The sequence below is a fragment of the Lampetra planeri genome, chromosome 13 (genome assembly GCF_965212315.1).
Source record: "Lampetra planeri chromosome 13, kcLamPlan1.2.h2, whole genome shotgun sequence".
Taxonomy (NCBI): domain Eukaryota; kingdom Metazoa; phylum Chordata; class Hyperoartia; order Petromyzontiformes; family Petromyzontidae; genus Lampetra; species Lampetra planeri.
In genome coordinates, this window is record NC_136119.1 from 4,277,146 (window position 1) to 4,296,091 (window position 18,946).

The following is an 18,946-nucleotide window of genomic DNA, read 5'->3' on the forward strand; positions in this document are numbered from 1 at the left end:
CCCATTGAACAGGTTGATAACTTTTAGGTATCAAGGTGTTATATTGGACTCGAAACTGTCCTTCAAGACCCACATTAATACTTTGGCCTACACGAAAAAAATGTATTCCTCTACAGAAATAAAACAGTATCCCACCTCAGCTCCATCTTGATATTTTCAAAGCCATCATCATCCCTATTTTTGCAATAGTGACATCCTCTACCACCTCGCCTCTGAAACCACAAAAAAACATCTTGTTCCATTATACAACTAGGCCCACGACTTTGCCCTTGACGCTCTCTATTGAACACATCATTGTAACCTCTATATCACCTCCAATTTGTCCCCTCCCCCCACATCCAAAGAGACCACTGGGCTGTTTTCATCCTAAAAGTCCTTTTAAACAAATCTGCCAGATATCTAAATCACCTTCTAACCCGGCAAATTCCTCGCCGCAACCTCAGAAATACCTCCCCGTTCTTATTAAAAAAATACCATACGTTAAAACTAGATTTGGTAACACGTCCTTCCACGCTGCTGCCCCAACGTTACTGGAAAGCCCTTCCCTCTCAGCTTTGGCTTGCCTCCCTCCCTTCATTTCAAATCTACTCCGAGCTCAGAGTGCACAGTTCTGCGGCACCTGTACCCAACCTGTTTGCGGTTACATTTTCACATTCCCCTTTAGCATGGTTGGCTACGTACGGTGCGAAAGAAGTTCAACATACACGCATACATGTTTTGCATGCACAAATATAAACAAATTGACATCCTTGAATGGTGTTTTAATGACTGACCACACATTTGCATGTGTTTGTATGTATGTATGGGTGCTACTGTGTATTAGATGCCTGACTGAATTTACAGTTGCTCTGCTGTGGAGGTGTGTTCTCACACCTGTGGATCTATATTACAAGTCGGACTCTTAGTGTGGTATATGACATGTCTTTTTCCCCCCATCAAATATTACTGCGTAATATTTTTTGTAACTTTCTTTTCTGCGCAATACGAAAAACATTGCGCCAAATAATGAATCACTCGCACGTTTAGTAAACAAAAGGCATTTACAAATGCAGTACATTACTAGAAACACAAAAAAGATGTGTTAGGAAAACAGGCATTTTTGTTAAGCTCTCTTTTAAAGATCATTAGATGTTGCGGCCATGTGGCTGTTTGGTGACGCAACTCTATTACGCCCTCCGCTTTAAATGAGGTTAAATCACGCACCCAGGACCTTTGGCACTCTTCCCACAACAACCCCATGAAATTCAAAACATTTACCTCTTGATCTGCATGAGGCCCTAGTTACAATAAGACCTGGGATGTAGGTTTTTTTTTAGAAGTGCTAGCAACTGTTCCTGAAGTGCCTTGGGACATGTGCATGCATGTGCAACAACCTTCTGAGGTGGGTTTTTTTACCCTCTTCTCTTACACATTTAGGGGGTTATTAACCTTGTATATAGGTCAGTAACTTCTTGCCTTTGGGCAAGGAGTCTTTAGGCAAGAAGTCGTTGGATTATTTTTCAACAGCAGCTTAAACTGTTTCCATTGGGCTTTTCATGCTTAAAGTCCACATGGGTAACTGCTGTTTACTCTCATGCCCGTTTTAAAAACTCATTGTTTTTGTTGGAATACCTGGCGTGTTCATTACATTCCACACTTGCTGGTGGTCAAAGTTACAATGTAACTTTATTTTTTTTTACAAAGTAAAGAAACCACTTGTTAAGCCTTTTATTTTTTCATTATCTTTTCGACACTTGTATTTCAGGTTTTTAACTGCAGTAAAATATAATTGTTATCAGCATCATTTGTAGCATGTTATTACTTTATGCAGTATTTACATTGCAATCATATGAAAAACTTTTGCATTGCATGAACAAGTTAGAGAGTAAATGGCATCTTTGTGAAAAATTATTATGGGATAATCCTTGTCTTATTAAAATGCTAAATCATGTAACAAATGTAATGTATTTCCAATGCAAAATGTTGCCAACTAGCATCAGGGGTTGATGTTTAATTATTTCTTGCAAGTGATGTTTGTTAAAAGCAAAAGAGCGTTAAGTCATTTGTTACAGTGAGAGTACAGCCAGCTAATTCTGCTGTAAACAAGTTAAAGATAATTAAGTAAGCAAAATTAAGTTGCAGCTACAAACATAACCCATTACAGTAGATGTTGCTCTTGATTTGGTAAATGTTATTCTAGACTGTATTGAGAAATAAAAATACTACTGTACTGTCATTTCATCATCATCAGCCTTGATCAATCCACTGCTGGATGAAGGCCTCTTCAAGCTGCTGACACCTTTCACGATGCTGTGATGTAATAATCCACTTAGCACCTGCAGAGCAATTGATTTTTGTTTTTTATTAAGCTACCTCCTCCCGTGGGACGTCCTCTCGGATGAATTCCATTCCTTGGCTGCCACTCCGTCATTTATTTTTGACCATCGGCCACAATCACTTCTAGTAATGTATCCGGCCCGAGCGCCACTTAACACTCGTTTACTGTGGCACAGAAAAAGAATACGTAATAATTATTCCTGTAAAATTGTAAAAATAATAATTGTAACTCGTCGAGAACCCATTGCGCTGCAATGGAAAATAAGAGACCCGTAATTTTCATACTATTCTCACAATCCTGTGCTCGGAACACTAAAAATAAGCTGCTTTTTACGTAATAAAATACTTAGATAAGATGTATTGTGAAGGTTTTTTTTATATATATTTGAAGATGTAAAGAATAGTTTGGTGAAATATTCTTCAATTACATTAATGGCACGTCCAGTTTAACAATTTTAAATTTACCGTGTCGGTCTTCTATATTACTTCCTCCCGCCTCTTCGGTTAAAGCTATTTATTACGTCTTCCGAACTTCTTCATCCACCTTTTCAATGCACTTCAATGTTTATTTGTCACACGGAAAATCTCGTTTAGCCAGTTACCCAGCAAACTTCAGTGGCAACAGCACGCAGACACGAACAACAGAGTTATTGTTAGGGTAGAAAGGAGCCCATCTAGCAGCCAGCCATGAAACTTCGAGACGTGTTTTTTTTATCGTATGATTGAACAACATTGAAATTTGTATAGCATCTAAATGCAGCTGCAACTCAAGACAGGGACAACGCTGGAGACGAAGGTGAAACCTGCATGGGGCATTCATGAGGAGAGTGAGGAGACTCATGGGAAAGATCGCAATCCCGCAAGCATAACCCTTGGCCAACGAGGCCAAGTCTAGGGTCGGCAAAGTCACTGGGGGCAGCATCAATGAGTCCCAGGGACAATGGAGCTGCCAGGGCAGTGCTGGCATGTCCCAGACACCAGGGCAGTACCAATAATTCCCAGAGAAACAGTAACAGGAAGGAGAAACACCAAGTCCCATGGTAACCAAGCTACCCAGGACACTCAGAGCAGCATGAGTGAGGCCCGGGGCAGCCAGGGCAGTGCCAGCGTGTCCCAGACACCAGAGCAGCACCAATAATTCCCAGAGAAACAGTAACAGGAAGGAGCCAACACCAACTCCCATGGTAACCAAGCTACCCAGGACACTCAGAGCAGCATGAGTGAGGCCAGAGGCAGCCAGGGCAGCACCAATGAAGCCCATTGATGGAGCAATGGGACTCGTTGGCAATACCAATGAGTCATGTTGCTGTACAGCGTAGCTTTCTTAAGCAGAATACTGTGCTGGATATAGTACAATACTTTTTGGAGTTTTGGTGTGTGACGAAACAATTACGATTGCTTAAAGGTCACGTTTAAGATGCTTTCCTAATAATTTAATTCCCCAACAATGTATGCAATGCTTATCTCCCAAATGGCCTTGCCACATCTTTTATGGCTATGTGTTTATAGGCCAATTTGTTGTTTTATTATGTGTGCACACGTGCTTAGTGTTGTGCTGTATATATATTATAAGGGCAGTTTACTATACACGTGTGTGTTCCTGATTTGTTGTTACAGGTATTGTAAGTTTGTTTCCAAGAATGTTCAATTGAAATGTAGAATATGTAGATTACATGCAGACTCATTTGAAAATTGTAGGACCGTTCTAATGCCGATCCCCATAGAGCTGTCCTCCCCAAGCACATCCTCAGCTGTGTTGACGTTACAGACAGGTGACGCTGATGAAGTATTTATAACCAGCGGAGTGGAACACGAGTGTTCAGATGTGGTGGGGTGTGACTGGAAACAAAATTAGTGTGGGAAGCGTCCGACCAAAGTCCCTGGCAAGTCTTTTGTGCGGCGCTCACAATGCTTGCTTGCCATAGTGGTTGCTGAAGCCCACTCTGTATGCTCGTTCTCCTGCCCTGTGGGTCAAACAAACTTTCGGTGGTTGAACTGCCAGTGACCTCATCAGCGCTGTCAGTTTTTGTGGAGAGAAGATCTGAGCTTTGGGCAGCGCACTGTGTTGACCTAGCAACTGTTTGGTACATTTGAGGCCATTTAATTTTGACCCGCTATGGCTTTTCATATCAAAGACATTTAATGATTATATATTTGCCCACCTTTTTGTATGTGGTGCATGGCCTTGATGTTTGACCAATCAATGGCAAGCAATTAATTTAAACATCCATATTCTGGTTAGGCTGTAACTTTCAATACATCAGGACTGATTAGTACTATATGTAAATGTATACCAGAATATTTCATGGAATCGACAGGACTACTGTAGTTACATGTGTAGTAGGATTGCACTTAAGGTGTCATCATCATCATCATAAGCCATGATCTACATGAAGACCTTCCTCACGCTGTATATTCCAGTTTCACTTGGAAAAATCCATCCAGGTCCTGCAACTGAGTGTATTGCTCTGTCTTTGCTTTGGATATCCTATTGGGTTTCCTTCGTTGGTTGTCACTCTATGGTTAGGCTCAGTGTGCCCTGCCCAAACCCACTTACTCTTCTCAACAATGTGATGTCTCTAACTTGTGTGTCTCTGATCCACGTGTCACTATTTCTTTTTTTTTAGAATTCCAAGCATGCACCTATAACTGTTTCTTTCTGCACTGTTCAGCTTTTGTTCCATGCTATTTGTCAATGTTCATATTTGTTCATGGATCATAGCAGCTAATATGCATGTCCACTGATTAAAAACGGTATCCTTTCAGCACATGGTTTTCTTGCTTTTCATTCCTGAGTTCAGTTTTACAAAAACACTCAAACCTGCTCTTGTCCACCTGTTTTTTCATCATCATTTCGATCCCATTCTGCCTTTAGTAACTACACTAGGAATGTGTGCTCGGGTGTGTGTTCCAGTTGTCTCCCAACAGATACCTCAAAATATCTTCATTTCCGTACTTAAGATGTAACACTCTAAAATACATTGGCTCAATTATTAAATATTTGTTGTTGTTGCAACATAGCCTTTGCGGTGCTTAAAATAGGCTGTGCGATTGCTTTAAAGACCCACTTTTGTCTGTGAGAAGACCACCCCCTCAGTCATTTTCAGTGAATGAATAGTGTGCATGTTGAAAGCCCACAAGTGTGCCAGGCAGGGGGAGCTGGGATCGTGTGAGTGTGTGGGGGGAGGGGCACATACGGACCAACATCGTGGACGTTATACATCCTCGGTCGCCTGAGATCTACGGTACTTGCTCGAGGCTTTTGTTTTTGTTCTGTTCCTGTTTTATTTTTCTCCTTGCCCCTTTTTTAATTGTCATCTTAAACACGTGGGTTTTTTTTTGTTTGTGTGCACGCATTTGTCCTTTTAAATGAAACCTATTCTTATTTGTCCTTTTGTTATGTTCGTCCAACAGAGATGTACATAACTGTAAATGATGGTCTCTGTATTGGTTTCACTATACTGTAATTACATATGGTTTATTCAGCGTTATTTACAGTCATATTTGTTAAGCAATGTGCAAAGTATAATGATTGTCTCTGTGTACAATGGCGTGCAGTAATATTTCATTTAGTCGAGTTTGTATTACTCTTCTGAACTTAATCTTTTATCGCGCCAGTATTTTTAGTCTTTATGCCACCACATTTTGTCTGCCAATCCTAAAATTCGCGATGCCCTTTGTGGTCCACTCGAACGTCGACACATTGGGGAAAATTAGCGAATTTTAAGAATCGAACGGCTAAAACCCCTCCTGAAAATACACATCGGGGTTTTTGCCACTGATTTGAGAAGTTTGCTCGCTTAAAAAAACTCACTCAGTGATTTTCCACCAGTTTATTTCATTGACAAATTTAGTTTTTTTTTATCGCTATACATCGTCAAGTAAGAGGATCCACGGATAGTGTTTCCCACATCAATGGAGATTAGAGGAGTTTAACTGAATTATGTTTAGTACTGCAACTACTTAATCGAGCAGTAGATTAACATATACGACTGTAAATTGTTTCTTGTTTAGTTGAACCACGTGATGTAACAAAAACATGGCATCTTTACACTGCAGGTGCAGAAGATGTGCTGTATAGATTTAAACTCGTTTAACTCACTAAATCCATTATCTTCAGGCTTTCCGACTACAGTATTTAATTGAAACACTGTACTCTATTGCTCTACAGGAAATTAATTGCTACAAACATGCCACAAGGTAATTCTATGCTTGCAGTTTCAGCTGCTCTGGGAATGTGGATTAAAAATGCTTTTTTTGTGTGCAACCCGGCATCTGCACAATCACATAGCATGTGTTGTTGCTTAGTGTCCATGGTAATGCAGCCCACTTAATGGTTTATAATAATGTAATTTATAACGTGGGGTCGTGGAGCTGTGGCACAGCAGTTGGTGAACTGTGATATGAACCCAGAAACTTGATTTTGATTTACAGCCACGACTAAAATCCAATTGGCAAGTGATGACTGTGAGTGTTTGACCATACTGCCCCCTTCTACCATTCAACGTATACTGACCAGCGTGGTGAAGTATGGTTCAACAATGCCCATGAACTAAAGTCGTATGGAGCTCATAGTCCAGCAGTGGATAGACGAAGGTCTGTACTGTGCAGTGTTATGTAATGTACATAATCCCATGAGTGTAAGCAAAGCTACAGCATTTTAACAGTATTGAACACGTGTTTTATTGTCTGCCTAGTAATTTATATTCTCTTTTATTTAAGCTGTGTGGTTGCTTTTTGTTTTGTTTAAACACAATTAGCCGTTGATTTAATTGTACCATTATCCAGCTGCCAGATGCACTCTAAAGCAAAGAGGCAGTTTTTTCCCATACCTCACTCAAGAAGTTGCAACACAAATTAGTGAGCTTTTAGATCCAGACATCCTGTCCTTATGCGGTTGTCATTTCCGTCTGTTTTGTTCAGGTCACGTTAAGACTTGCCACTCCTATGAAAGGAGGTGTAAATTTAATCACACACCATCTAGATCAAGTAGTCAAGGTTATCATGACCACATATACTGTTTTTTTTAAAGGTTTTTCTATTCAAAAATAAATCCCCTACTGAGATGTACGGTAATTTTTATTTTATCAGTCAACTCTCATTTTCGCAGTGTTTATTTAACCAGTGTTTAGGGGTGTTTTGTCAGAACAAAAATATAAATGCAGCTCCAGCTTGTTTAGTTTTTCGCAGAAAGAAAGCTGAAAATAAATTCGTGCAACTTTTTCCTGAATATCACCTTGTCACGTTCTTAAAATGTTGCAAAACATCTGTTAAATAATGCACCGTCTCATTGCTCATGTTTTGCAACACAGTTTGTGCGTTACTGAGCCAATACAATCTCTCACAACCCATTTTGTCTCCAATAAAGTGTTACGCATGCAGGCCCAATCTCAGGGAAGCAGCAGGGGATACAGTAAAGACATGACACCAGCTTGGCCTATACAATATTTAGCAAAAATATATATGCTGCCATTTTAGTGTGCATACGGTCAACATAAGAACCCAACGTAAATATAGGTGACCATCCTTTTCTGTCATTAGGACATTGATCCCAGTGTTATTATGAAACATCTACTACCTTTTATAGGCGTGAAACAAATTCAGCGGCGTTGGATCAGATTGGCCCTGATGAACACGTGGACTTCTCCAGGACAAATCGGTGCACTTGTGCTTTGTGCAATAATAAAAAAAAACATTTTGAAATGGTGTTTGAACAGAGTTGCAATCGCATGCAAATATTATACTCACTCATGCCGCCCATGTTAAACAGCAACGTGGAGAACATTGTCAGGGTGCACTGCCTTGGTGTGCGGTATAAGTCTTATTTTGTATAATCAGGTGAGAACTGGAGAGACCGGGATATTGATTTACAAGGATTTAGGGAAATGTTGGTACTGTACGTATAATTTACTGTTCTATGTCTTTTGTATACGGTAAACCTTTTACGTCCTAACAATAGCGTTCATTATAAAACACATGTTTTATTGTAATGTATTGTATAAATTGTTTGTGGCACTAGCCAAAGCGCCTTTTGTTCATTTAAAGTGTCTCAAAAAATATGATTAATATAGGTCGTTGGGGCCAGGATGTGGACATTAATTCCAGTGTATTGCTTGGTAGAATGATCTCATTTCAGAAACAACAAAGAATTTTAGCTGAAGACATCGAAGCAATTATAATGCTTTGAGCTCCACGCTACCAAAGTGCAGCCTGTCACAGCTGCTAATCCTGTAATGGAACAGAATTTGGTGGTCTGGTGTCAGAAAGCGTGTTAAAATAAAAGCTAGGAACTCAATGGCAAAGCAAGGGCTGCGGCAGATAATGGCATAGCCAGCAGGGAGGAAAGCCTTCATGCCTGACTAAGCACTGAGTAGATTGCTATTGATTGGAAGCAGACATCTCGATAATGTTACTCTGGCCCTGAAAGGCACTCTTTGTCCATGTCATTTTTGGGGGCATGTATGGAGGTCCCTAAGATGGATAGGTTGTTGTCTACTTTGGATTCTAAGGATTCAGCAAACATGTCATAAGACTAAAAATTCCAAACCTGGGGACCTTACAACACATTTTTTTAAATTGTTGTTTTGACTTTTAATGTTTTTAGGTTTTATTTTGGCACAGGTAAAACCCATTGGGTAAATAAATAGCCATTTTCAGTCGGAACCTGGTTACATCATATGAACCTGGTTACAGCAACAACAAAACACGTGAACAAAACAATCCAAAAACAATTGTACATGGTCAAGTTCTGAGTGGCAAAGTTGTTTAGAACACGGTTATAGAACACATCACATATAAAAAAGAATGATTGTTAAAATAACAACACATTCTCAACGATAACATTTTTCACGATGTAAAAGTTGATGTGCTGTTCGACTGTTTAGCTGAAAAAATGCAACCCAAGTAGTTTTACTGCAGAAAAACTACACTTACAGATTTGCTTGTTAAGCATGTTTAATGTGACTCAAGATTGTACCTCAAGATTGTACCTCAAGATTGTACCTCAAGATTGCACCTCGATATGAAACTTACAAAAATAATTCAACCATTTACCTCCGTAAGAATAGCATGAAAGTCAAACCTGGTTTCAGATTGGCATAAACAACCTTTTCATATTTGAGCAGCTGGCCTATATTATTACATTTAGACATGATCTGGTAGTTATTCCCAAGATATTTTGCTGGCATCTTTGAGGGGAAAAAATGTAAGCATCTCTAGATAAGAGTTATATACCTGTAGAAACCAAAATATTTATACATCCAGAAAGTGGTAGCACACACAAAGTGGTAGAAAGGAAAGGGCAGAGTCGAGATTTGCATCACAACTAATGTGGGGCTGAATGTGCTTTGATGTAGAGTCCTGATTTAAAATGTTTTACGAGTCATGTTAAAATTTCAAGGGCATTCACGACAGTAGTTGATTATAAGTAGGTATTTTTTTTAAACGGATTGATTGCAGTGTAACACTGGAATAAATTACTATTATATTTGATTCACTTTGTCGAGTATCAAGGTATTGTCATGTTAAAACATGCCAGTTGACTTAAGCAGTCATAGCCTTTTGTGGGCTGTTTTATCGTCTTGAGCCATCTATCATTTTGAGAGTAAGTGGGGGAGCGCACTCTTGTTTGGACAATAGGGCATCACCCCTATTGTTAAAATAAGAAATAAAATAAAAGCAACAAATACAGCCTTGTGTTGTTTTTTTAGGAGGGTTTGTGCTGTAAATGAGTCAACGGACAATCTGTTCAGCGTTTGTGTGTTTCAGGTGCACTTTAAATGAGTTTCACGTTTCAATATTTTTTTCATCCACACCAAGGTCTTCTCTCTCTGTAAAGGAACACATGTATTTAAAAAAAAGGGTGCCTTCACTGTTTATGTCAGTGACAACACTTTTACAACTAATCTTACTTCAAATTTAACAGTTTCAACGAGTGGTGAAAATGTGTGGTCTGTAATTTTAGAAATGATCGCATATTTTTGGATTTGTAGTTGGCACTGGCAATGCAGCATTATTTTGGCAACAATTATTAATTAATGCTTGATGGCAACAAAATATATTGATTTAAAGTGCGTGCCCACACAACGCTGACGTTATATTAGTACACAGTACAGCATTTTCAAAATATACCGCTGGGCAATTTGCACAAAATCCCATTCATTGTTTTAACTTTCTAGTTCGCAGAGAGCGAACAAGTGAGGTTTGGCAGGAGTTGTTTTTTTTGTAGCGAGCCAGAAAGAATGCCTGTTGAGATGGACATGTCTGCTAGTTTCAGTTATAACAAAGCATTTGTTTTAAGCTCGTTTGCAGTCCCCAGCCAAACATAAAGGCCGGCTGGGGGTCCCACCAGCACTCTGCTCTTTCCAGCCATTGGCGTCATTTGCAGTCTCCTCTCTCGGAGGTTTTTTCTTTTGTGTAAATCTCTTGGCTTGACTTTTCAGAAAATATGTTGGTCAGAGGACACCTGAGGTTTGGGTTGATCGGCATGTTGAGCATTAAAAAAAAGATCTAATTGCTTGTCTATTACACTGAAATAGCCATAGATTGTTTTTGCAAACATTTGCAATGGTTGTACGAATATTAATCTGTTTATATATTATAATGCAGTACTGTGTGTACTGTGTAGTTTTATATTGTACTGTAGTGTAAAATTGTAGAATACTTGTTTTGCAGTGCTATAGTTTGTAGAATTAATGTTTTTTCCATCTCCAAAAGCCACACACTGTGAAATTGTATTGGTTTGTAAAATGTACGTTCATGTACAGTACAGTCAAACTCCATTTATTCGTAACCCGATTATCTGTGAATTTGATTATTTGGTACCGTATTGCCGAAACCCAGTTGTCTCTTTCAAATATCCGGGGTCCAGACCATGGTTAAACAGAGTTACTTGGCAAATTATTCCAATTACTCTATTTTATCCATGGTCACGCCCCTGGATAAACGAGTGAATCCCCAGTTGGGACCCCGGATATTTGGAACCGGGTTGCTGCCCCCCCTCCCCACCCCCATTTACCCCCGAGATAAATGGAGTTTGACTGAACTGAACATGAACGTACATTGTAAAGAGGTATGTATATTTCCATCATCGTCATCTGCCAAAATAAACCTCCTTCCCATGCGGCCAGCATTTCACGATCATGTTATGTAATAATTGGAGCGCCACGGTGCCGAGATGTTAACTATCTCACCTGGTATACAGGAAGTCGTGGGTTCGATCCCAATCCGTATGCCTGTATATTTGGAGTTTGCATGTTCTACCAGTGTCCGTGTTGATTTTTCACGGGGTCCTTCGGTTTTCCCTCCACATTTACAATTAATGTGAATTTTGAGTATTTGGCTGCTAGAAATTTTTCACGTGATAAGCCACTTCGTTGAGCTATCATTTGTGACAGGTCGCGTCTGAAAAAAGAGCTATACAGCTCAGTGGGCCTTACCTGGTAAAAATAAAAAGTATAGTTTATGTAATAATTCATCCAGCACCAGCATATAAGCTGATTTCCTCGGTGGTCATTCTCGTGCGCACGTTCCTTTCTTTAGCTGCCACGTACCCCCAAAACACTTACATTTTACACTGCACATATGCAGTGCTGTATAAAAAAAAAGTTAGCCCTGTACATAACATTGTACATGTGTGTAATGTACATGTTTGCACTATTGTATTCCACAAACAATATACGGTAGTCCACCATATTGTTAAATGTTATTTTCTCTGAAAAAAAAGTTATTGGAAAATATATTATATTTCTCCTGGTTGTAATAGTGTTGAGGTTAGTAGGCGGCGCATTGAGTTTGATGCCCACTCACAGCCACCAATACCAGTGGCGATTATTTGAATTGGTCCTGGGCCTCCTCTAGGTCGAATGAGTACCTGGTGCGATGTATAATGTGATGTGTAAATATTGCCACTTGGGAAACAAAGGTGGCTGGGTCTGGTACTGGCCACCCACCCCTTTGTGTGTTGTGCTTGTCTTCACAGGTGCTCGCTAACAGCACTTGCCTCAACAGTCTGTTAAGGCTATGCAGGGAATCTTTTTATTTGTCCATTTCATTTCCCCAGTGTTTATGTTTGAACGCAAATTGTGTTTTGGACGTATCTAACAGGATGGGGCCCTTAAAAAGCTTTTGTCCTGCTTGGAATTCACATGGGGTCTGTAAAGGCTTGGGAATGGGGAGGGGGGGCTTTGTGATTCATTTGCTAGTTCACTGATGTCTGCTTTCCCCAGTCGACTGTCACTTCCTCAGCTCCTCCCCTTGGATCTCAAGGGCTTTTACCCAGATGAGGTTGAAAAGCGAGCTGTGGCTGACTGCAATAACAATCTTTGTTTCAGTAAAACTAAAATCGACAGCTGTGCAGAAATGTTGAGCGTTTAACAAGAATTTATCTTGGAAGTTTAGCTATGTTGACATGCTTGGTGGTTGTACTTAAGAAAACATGTTAACGAGCTTTATCATAATAAATGTTGAGTGGTTGTATGTGGTGCAAGCAGCATGGGCAGATGACATTTGTAGCTGAAAAAACAATGCATTTTTCATAAGTCATGGTAAAATATTCATGCTTTGATGGGCTAATAATATCCTTTTAACATTTAACTTTTGCTGGAATAGCACATTGACATACAAGTGAATAATGGACATCATTTCATACATTCAACATTTTGAAGCCACAGCTATTTAAAATGAATCATGCGTACTCATTAGTATTTTGTTCACTAAATTCCATGACATTTACTATTTTACTCTACCTCGGTATGAAATTTGCAATAAATAATGCGTATATATTTTACATTTGAAGTGCCATGTGGAACAGGGACGTAATACAACAGTGTATGTTTAAATGACTTTACCTGCACAGGTATTGCCCTTAAAGTATCTAGATTAGGAAGACTTTGTTCTAATTTAAATCCATACAAAATATAATTTTAAAGCAAATCATTGACTTATCGCATGGGCATGTTTCTATTAAATTTGCATCATGTGGGGTGGTCTGACTGCTTGTGGAGTTAAATGCATTGTTGCTTTCATTTACACAAAAGAGCTCGGCTTCAAAAAAACAGCAATTGATTTCCCTGCTTAAATTAGCACTGAGGCAGGCGCTTTTCTCTTTTTTACAGCCCTGAATCAATTGCGCAAATTCCCCATTTCTATGGCAGGTGCAGATCTCCACATTGGTCAACCACTGTTGAATTTACCCACAAAGCGGTACTCATTTTGTTGACCCTGGAAGGATGATGGGTTTAGTCAACCCCCAACCAGGTTTTTAACTTGCAACCTTCCGATTGCGTGCCGCTTACTCTGCAACTGAGCCACCTGGCCAGTGATGACAGCTGTTAATATGACTTGCAGTTGACATTGATCAATATAAAATGTTGCAGATCCTCTGTGAGCTTGCATGTCGTTGAACAGTCATTGCCTTTTAAGGGCTTAACGTGTAGATTGAACTGCGTATGCTATTTCGAATAACTAAGAGAAAATGTATAAACATGTACAATAATATTTTTTTCAATACAATAGTGTATTTACTATACATTAGGAGTGTTATTTATTGTCTTCTAATATATTCTAGCTCTATTAGGCACTAATAAATAGATGTCTCATGGGGTAAAAAGTGAATTCTTGCTTTCATTACCTGGGATCACAATACATACAGTGCAGAGGGTTACACAGAGAAGCAATTACCTGGCTTTGCTTGAGAAGAGAAGCTATAAAGTGTAATGGCTTGTGCCCAGAAGCAATCGTGCGGGTGTATGAAGTCAGATCAATTACTCTGCCCTGTTATAATGACATTTAATTCAAAAGCCCAGGTGCAAAATAGCACCGTATAAGGCCATTCTTAGCGAGATGAAATTAATTGTAAATTATAAGCAATGATGGAAAATAAGTGCACTATGGACAAACTGTGGTAATCCCATTGATTTATAGTGACGCGCACCATGGTTCAATAAATCGCAATGATCGCTGGAAAAGTGTGCGTTACCAGCTTTGTCCGCAGCACCGAGTCCAGGCCACCGTTAATAGCTGTGACAAATTATATCAAAGCCCTCTTTGTTCACTGGGGGTGGTTTATTCATGCGTCACTGGTGTAATCCGCAGCTGTCCCGCAGCAGGCTGACAGTCTCCACAGAGTCTGAGATGGCGGGTATTGGCATCTCTTTGTTTTCATGCCTGTTCTTTTACACAATATGAGCTCATTTTTCAATCCTTGTTTTTGTTTAAATGTGTCAACATGCTGGTTTTTTTTTACTTTCGTACTGTGCTTTAGTCAGCTCCAGTGTTTTATTTAAATAGTGTGCTAATTTTAAAATCAAAGGGCTGTGTAATGCATTAATACAAATTATCGTTTCATATATTCCATAGAATATTGTATACATCGTAATTGTCATCAGCCATTCTGTTTCACTACTGCATGAAAAAGTCACTGGCATCAGCATCTTTTAATAATGGAAAATCTACTTGCACTTCATGTCATCATCTTTCCTGCCGCTAAACATGTTACTTCCTTTGGCTAAAATTAACTCATTAGTTTTATAAATTGCTGGTCGTGCATTATTGCTAAATATTCTGCTCAGCGTATGTTTTCTGCCAGATTCTGTTGGGAATAGTTGAGTACTAAATTAACATTATATTCTACTGTTGACCACATACAGGGTATCGATCAAATGAGAGAACATTTTAATCAAATACCACTATGCTTGGCTTTTATCGATTATGAAAAGGCATTTTATTTATTGAATATGGAAGCAGTCATCCAAGTTCCTCACAAACCAATCCATAAAAAATGAACATCAGAACCATGTATAAAGAACGGACGTGTGTACATTGAGAATGCACAATGAGAGCTGTGAAATAGAAACGAAGAATCGAGCAAGGAGATGTGCTCTCACCAAGGTTATTTACAGCAACATTAGAATATATTTTCTTAAATTTACATTGGACAAAAATATGGATATTGAAGTGCTTCACAAAGAATGCTGCAAAGTTGATCTCAAGATAATTAAGCAAAACAAAAGTAAAGTAGAGTAATCTACAACACATTTTCTTAGGAAATAAAAACGATGAAGGGATGCAATGTTAATATTAAGCAGACAATCAAAAACGAGTAATGAAACAGGAGTAGAATTAAATTAAGAGTATGACGGAGTGCCTTTGGAATTTGAAAATTATAAGGAAAAGGAGCATAACCAATGTGGCTGCATCCTTTTATCGATCCTGAGAGACAGAAAAAGAAACGCAGGGATTGGGGGAACAAGCACAAATCGTATCAACTACAGTATAAAGAAAAGTAAATGGCCTTTGATAGAACATGTTGCAAGACAATGCGATGGCCAATGAATGAGATTTGTGGCGGCTGGAAACTCATCCAAGAGGACGACCACCGTGGAGATAGCGCAGTGAGATTAGTTCATTAGAGTGAGATGGGTGGCAGCAGCACTGGACTGTGAGGAATGGGGATTCATCTAGCAGTGGGTAGACAATGTCCGATGATGAACACATTATGTATAACGTACTGATAATTCAAAATAATATCCAGAAGAATGCTCTATAACACATTTGTCAAGGGAATATTTGACCATATTTGATCTGCCTGCCTTTAAGCGCTGTGCGTGTGGACGTATGCGATCATGCACGTTTCAAGCTCAACGTTCCTGTTTTGCTATCGATTAATCAGCTGTTAAAACAACCATTCTGATTAATGATAATCAGGTCTTTGGTGATTTTATGGATATAATGGCCTGTTTAACATGCATACCGGGCTCTTTGTGAAAATCCAAGCAAGCGTTGTGAAGCAAGTGACCTGTTAAAAGTTGGGTCTGGCATGTGTTTGTTCTGAAGGCCATTAGGCCTGGGCATGCTCCACTGCCAGCACTGGGCTACATCTCGCTTGTAGAACAACCCAGGGCTAAGTAAACATGCCTGAAGTGCTCTTCAATTTCTTAGAAATTAACACTGTAGTGCCAACTACTGGATTCGAATTCAGTACTGTATTTGTAATGGATAAGCAATCTCAACTAAGGCACGAGTATAGTCCTCTTTTGCTAGCTGTTAATGCAGCAAAATAAATGATTGTATATATTTTTACTTTTAATTTACAAAGTGTACAATATCCTAGTAGATGTCTAATGCATGATGAAATACTCAACTCATGCTCTAAATTTAAGTTTCCATGAAACAAGGATCATAGCTATGTTGTATGAAAGGTAAATTAACATGGGAAAAAGCAGAGGGCACACCACACTTGGCAGTGTGGGTGGCAGCTAAGGCATCATAAATAACTAAATGATCATTAATAAATTTGCCTTGGTTTTACATTCACAGCCTATTTTTTATAAAATTTTTAACGACAAATGAAATTGCCGTATTCTCTGGATTATTAAGACACTCTGAAAAGTGAGATGGACCCCCAAAACTTGAACCTGGTGTCAAAGTTATACACATCCGACACGCAGATACCTACCACAGATCATATGTCACATCCCAAACGCTTGCTTGAAAATACAGGGAGGGGGAAATTGCGTCATTCTGGAGAAGATGGCATTATAGTCCTGGACAGATATGAGTGTTTAAAAAAAAGTGCCCTGTAATGGTTGATTATTTATGCCTGGAGCCCCTGAAAGGGCCGCGGGTAGCTTGTCTGCATTTTCCAGTGCGAACTCTGTAATTTGTACCCTATAAGGCCTGTTCAGCCATCTACTATTTAAATGCTAAGTCTCTGGGTGCCTACTCCCTTAATCCAGCACCCACCCCACTTGGCATGCTTGAATAGTAAACCTTTGGGATGCACGTTTGGGGGAGGGGGAGTATTTGTAATCTGATGTTGGTTTTAATGAATGGAAATTAAAATTGGTAAATGCCGCCTCTATCCCGCGTCCCCTGCTTTTGTGTCAGTGCCTTGATAGCCCAGGTGAATGCTGAGGAGATCTTGTTCAATGAATATTACCTTTACACTGATGTTCAATAACATCACCAAAAGCAAGCCTATGTGTTAAAATGCACTCTTTAACATTCGGCTAGACTGCCTATTTTGATAAAATTTAGTATCTTGACTTTAAAAAACGTTATTTTTTTCGTGGTGTGTGTTATTAATTAAATAATTTCCCAGGTCATAGTATCGATTTCAATCTCAAAAATTGTATTTACCCAACACATTTTTGTATTTTCAGCTGTGTTGCTGTGTTAATGAAGCAAATATATATTAAAATAGCACCGGACTTCTAATTTATACTTTACAAAGATATGCTTAATTTATCACTTTCAAAGTGCAATAATTAGTTTGAGTTACCTATCGGTCTGCCCAACCATTATAATGTTTAATTTTTACTTAACTTTCGTGACTGCAGGAATTCATATTCTTTGGTTCTTTCGGTAAAGTCACGTAGATAGAAAAAAAATAACTTCGATGTTTCGATCACAACACAAGCGATTGTCATCAGATGGATCGTCATCAGGAGCGATCGTCATCAGGAGGATCGCTTGTGTTGTGATCTAAATGTCGTAGTTTATTTTATTTACTTTTAGTTTTTTCTATCAAGGTGACTTTACCGAAATAACCAAATAATATACGTTATAACGTTGTATAAAAGTAACTGCCACCTGGATTAGTTAAATGCAGTTTTGTATGTCTTTGAATTTCATCTTGTATCATATTAACTTTCCAATTTTTTTGTACAAATTTCCTCAGTGAATGGTATGCTAAATTAGACTATCTACTTGGGAGGCAGGGTGCTATTTAAAATGCGATTTATTAGTTGTTACTTTATCATATAATCTTCCAGCATCTTGAAAGTTCCGTTTTTTTTTTTAATATGCACATAGGGGTTCACTCACTTTGTTGAAAATGACTTGTGAGCAAAAGCACATTTAAGTGGTTGACTATCTTTCACAGTTTAAGAAGATAACACAAAAATCATGTACTTTATACGCATATTTGTATTGTTTTGTCTGTTGAATTAAACAAAAATGTGTCATTGCATGTGTGCATTGTGATATGTTAGTTAGGCTTAGCTCATTCGAGTGAATTTGAAAAATTCTCACAATGCTCAACTCCAAAAAAACTTGTCTCTTTATGTGCCTGCTCCTGAAATTGCACATTGTACTCATTTGTCTAGGTTAAGGCATGGACATATCAAGCATGACATCAGTTTGCTGATGGCAATTGTTTGTTCAACAATCCCATTGTGATCCTTTATTTGTTTTGATTGCAGGCCGATTCACAATTCGTCATGCCAGCACCCCCACCACCTCCCACAATGCTGCTGCCCTCGTCACCGCCCTGCACACCCTCTCTTGTGGACTCTCTTGAGGTAGAGGACCCTCGGCTGATGCGGCCTCAGCAGCAGCAACAGACTTTGTCGGGGGCAGTGGGAGGAGGCGGCAGTGGCACCACTCTATGCCCCATGGCATGCTCTGCTGGGGGGGTGTGCGCCTCCACGCTGGTGGAAGCCGAGCCGGAAGAGCAGATCCTCATCCGCACACGCACCGTGGGCGTGAGCACGTGCGAGGCGGCCAGCGTCACGGAGCCCGACTGCCTGGGACCCTGCGAGCCGGGCACCTGCATCAACCTGGAGGGCATTGTCTGGCATGAGACTGAGAGTATGTTATTCTTCCTCACCCCCCTCCCTCCACTAGTTGC

At 39.4% G+C, this 18,946-nt stretch overlaps 1 protein-coding gene across 4 annotated transcripts in view; it reads left to right on the top strand.

Annotated features, from left to right (window-relative positions):
* The window catches only part of LOC144721942 (zinc finger protein 608-like), a 42,870-nt gene that overhangs the window by 7,498 nt on the left and 16,426 nt on the right, over positions 1 to 18,946 (top strand). For all 4 annotated transcript variants that reach the window (XM_078599907.1, XM_078599908.1, XM_078599909.1 and 1 more), the window contains exon 2: positions 18,519 to 18,906. In XM_078599907.1, coding sequence (XP_078456033.1) covers positions 18,519 to 18,906 — 388 coding nt within the window. The remainder of the gene's footprint in view (positions 1 to 18,518; positions 18,907 to 18,946) is intronic.